General features: G+C 36.9%; 1 protein-coding gene across 1 annotated transcript; it reads right to left on the bottom strand.

The window, feature by feature from the left end:
* Positions 1 to 900: 900 nt before the first annotated feature.
* Positions 901 to 2406, bottom strand: LOC140815665 (uncharacterized). The gene has a single exon (XM_073174738.1). It carries the CDS (start codon positions 2404 to 2406, stop codon positions 901 to 903), a length of 1506 nt encoding a protein of 501 aa, XP_073030839.1.
* Between the last annotated feature and the right edge of the window lie 1428 nt (positions 2407 to 3834).

Below are 3834 nucleotides of genomic sequence, written 5' to 3'. Positions count from 1 at the left end.
TAATAGAATTTACATCAATATGTTTAGCTAAATCTCGTTCAATATAGAGTGTCAAACAATCGGCAAGAAAGTCATCCTCCATTTTATTGCGAAGTGCCGTCTTCACATGCTTCATTGCTGAAAAAGCTCGCTCAGTAGTGGCAGTAGACACAGGTAATGTCAAAACAAGATGAATCAATCTAGTCAACATAACATAAACACTTGACCGCCCACTCTCGGTCAATTGCTGACACAACTCAACAAGTGTAGAAACCTTTAAATTCTGCATCACATCAAGTTTATAATGTATCAATTCATACTCCAAAGTAACAATTTCTTGATCTGTGAAATCTCCAGGATAAAACTTCTTCGCAAGCTTGCAAATATCATCACTGTTAAATGAGTCAAATGAATTTTTAGGATCTAAAGCTGTACTAAGAGAAAGAAGTTCCACCGATGACTCATTGAACCGAGTATTTAACTCCATCAAAATGAAATCTATTGCTGCATTAAAAACATCAAAGTGGTAATGATGTTCTATTGTAGTTTGCCGACAGGAACGTCCAATCTTATATAGACAATCAAGATCAGGCACATCAATTTCATTTCTTGAGCAAAAAACTTTAACTTCCAGAAGAAATTCATTCCACCCACATTCTCTAAATTCTTGAAGGCAAGTTTTGGTAGTAGTGACAAATGTGATAGCAGTCAAAATGTCTTGAGATTTTTTTTGAAGAATTTGACAAAGAGTATCTGTTGTTCTCATAATTTTATGCATTAAGTGCAAAATAAACACAAATTCAAAGCTTGCCATGTTTCTGTAAATCCCCCGAACTTCAGCCTTAGCTCTTCCATTTGGAGAATGATCACTGAGAACTTCAAAAACTTTGCAAGTTGCAGTGTACATACCTATCAAGCTTTTTACCGAATCATAGTGAGAACTCCAACGAGTAGCTCCTGCTCGTTGCAAATTACCAATCTGGTTTGCACCACTTCCAGAATCACGTTCTCCAATTGACAACATATACTCAATTTCTTTCTTTGTGCAGTATGTAATTCAGCAATGCGCTTAGTAGAAGAAGTGACAATATTAACAATATTGTCCAAATGAGAAAAGAATTCCCAAATAACACTAACATCCTTAGCTGCAGAAACCAATGTCAGTTGTAAACGATGTGCAAAACAGTGGACATAGTATGCATAGGGACAATCTTTGAGAAATAATGCTTGAAGTCCATTCCAGGCTCCACGCATATTGCTAGCACCATCATATCCTTGGCCTCTGATTTTCTTAACATGGAGATCATGATGAACAAGAACATTTGATATCTCATTTTTCAAATTCATTGAGGTAGTGTCACTAACACTTTTGATGGCAAAAAATCTTTCTGTCAAAATCCCATGATTGTTCACAAACCTCAATATAATGGTCATTTGCTCTCGTTTAGATATATCTCGGGCTTCATCAACAAGAATACAAAAGTATTTATCTCCAACTTCTTCACGAACCATCTTTCGTACTCTATTGACCATAATATGTAAAATCTCTTTCTGAATTTCTGGAGCGATATATTGGGCATTTTTTGGAGCATTCTCAAGCACAACTTCATCAATTTCTATATTCATTTTTGCAAAAGCCTTCACCAATTCAAGAAAATTTCCACGATTAGATGAAGATAGAGATTCACCGTTACCTCTAAAAGCACAACCTTGAAGTGCTAGCCAACGAACAGCTACAATTGAGGTGCTCAAACGCAGACGATTTTTCTCTTTTTCCTCTTTAGATTGTGCATGCATCACTTTATCAATATGTTGTGAGGGCCTCATCAAATTTTCAGTCCTTCTCTCACACATAGTATGAGGTGAAGAAGCTGCAGAACCAATATGGGAAAGAAAAGCACATGTTTTTCCTTGGTTTACCCTTTTCCAATTGTCAAATCCTTCATTGACCAATGCCGAGATATTAGATGAATTAACATCATTCAGGAAAAAAAAGCAATAGAAACAATATGCCTTATTTGTTGAAGGCGAATACTCCAACCAATAAAATTTCTGAAACCATTTTTTCTGAAAACGACGATTCTGGCTTCCAAATTTTGTACCTGGATACTCCAACATATCTGGTTGATAAGGCCCCATATTTACATATGAACGTCTTATCTCATCTCGTACATTAACATGATATTCACATATCTGTTTTCTTTTTCCCGGATCTCGTTCAATAAAAGTAGACGAAGACTGATGATCGTCTCTAGGAGAGGAACATGAAGGAATTTGGATATTGGGAAATAGAAGACTTTCACTGGATTGATGTTGCATTGTAAGGACCGTAGGAATTGAAGTATCTTCACTAGCTTGACGATCTCTCTTCTTAAAGAAAGAAGATATCAATGTTTTTCCTTTCTTTGCAGCAGATTGATGTTCCATTTTCAAATAGTTCAAGTTATAATCATAAACAAGAATAAAATGTATTTGGTCTCATCCTTATAAATGGTGTGGACTTGATTGGACGGATGTACGACGGTTTTTGGAACAACCGTCGCCATTAGCGACTGTTTTTTGAAAAACCGTCGCTAATAGCGACTGTTTTTATTCACATTTGAATAAACCGTCGCTAGTAGCGACAGTATAATTAAAACAGTCGCCGATCCCCATCGGCGACGGTTGTACAAACCGTCGCAAATATTAGCGACGGTTTGAAAAACCGTCGCTAAATTTTTGAAAATGGGGTGGGCTACAGCCCAGTACAGCCCTTATATCAATCCGTCTCTGACCCAATACAGAGGTGAAAGGTGGGAATAAGCAAAATGAGTGAGACTATGCGCTACTCGATTAGCACATCTGCTGACATTACTAAAACCATTAAATCTACCATAATCAAGTAGATCCAAAATATTGGATACTAATACTCCTTGATGATTTAGACCATCGGTATGCGATGTCACCTCCTTGAAAACAACAATAGAATCTGAAAAATAGCCGCGCATTATGAATTTCGCATTGCAAGGCTAGCAACATGCCAAAATAGATTGCATGAAGCTTTGCATCCACCACCGAACCTGAGATGCAATAACAAGATGTTGAGACTGCGCAAATCAAACCAAGGTGGTTACGAATAATAACACCAACACTACAAATACCAAGATTCTTCTTAAGCCCTGCATCCACATCAAGACGTAAATGTCCCATGGGAGGAGGCTCCCATTTTTCATTGATAACAAGCTTGGTTGTCTAAGAAGAAGCACAATAAGCAAGACGCAAGCTTTCTGAAATTGTTAGTAAGAGAAGACTCAGTTTACCTTAATTTATTTGTTAGGAATGAACATTGTGCTTTACCTTACATAATTCTTTCCATATAGCCCAATCTACCATGGAAAACCTCTATCCTCAGCTTCAACTTCAATCACTTTTCCTTTTTTTAACCTAGACTTCGTAAAATAGCCGGTTGCATGAAAGCAATTGGGAGATTGTGCAGTTGTACCCACAACGGCTGTTAAGATTGGAACTTGGACCTAACTCAACTCCGAAAACTAGCTCAAGAGAGGAGGATTGCCCAAGTCCATATACGCAACTCTCAGGGATTTTATATAACCGATGTATGACAATTAACACACCCCTCTCACGTCCAGAAATGAACAGCTTGAGCGTGAAGTTTAAATTTTTTTTTTTTTTTGCTCAGAAGTGAGAATTTTTTATCAAAGAAGACTGCTTGTTTATTCACATCATGTGTCTATTTATACATGTATAAGAAGGGAATGTGTTCAACTAAGTAACCAAAAATGTAGTCTAACAACTAATGAACGAAATTAATGAAAACACATAACAGTGTGTAACATCTTCCTTCAAGCTTGGAGT

Source organism: Primulina eburnea, chromosome 15 (assembly GCF_022965805.1).
Source record: "Primulina eburnea isolate SZY01 chromosome 15, ASM2296580v1, whole genome shotgun sequence".
NCBI lineage: Eukaryota > Viridiplantae > Streptophyta > Magnoliopsida > Lamiales > Gesneriaceae > Primulina > Primulina eburnea.
Note: the sequence above shows the minus strand (reverse complement) of the source record. Positions and strands in the feature narration are given on the sequence as shown.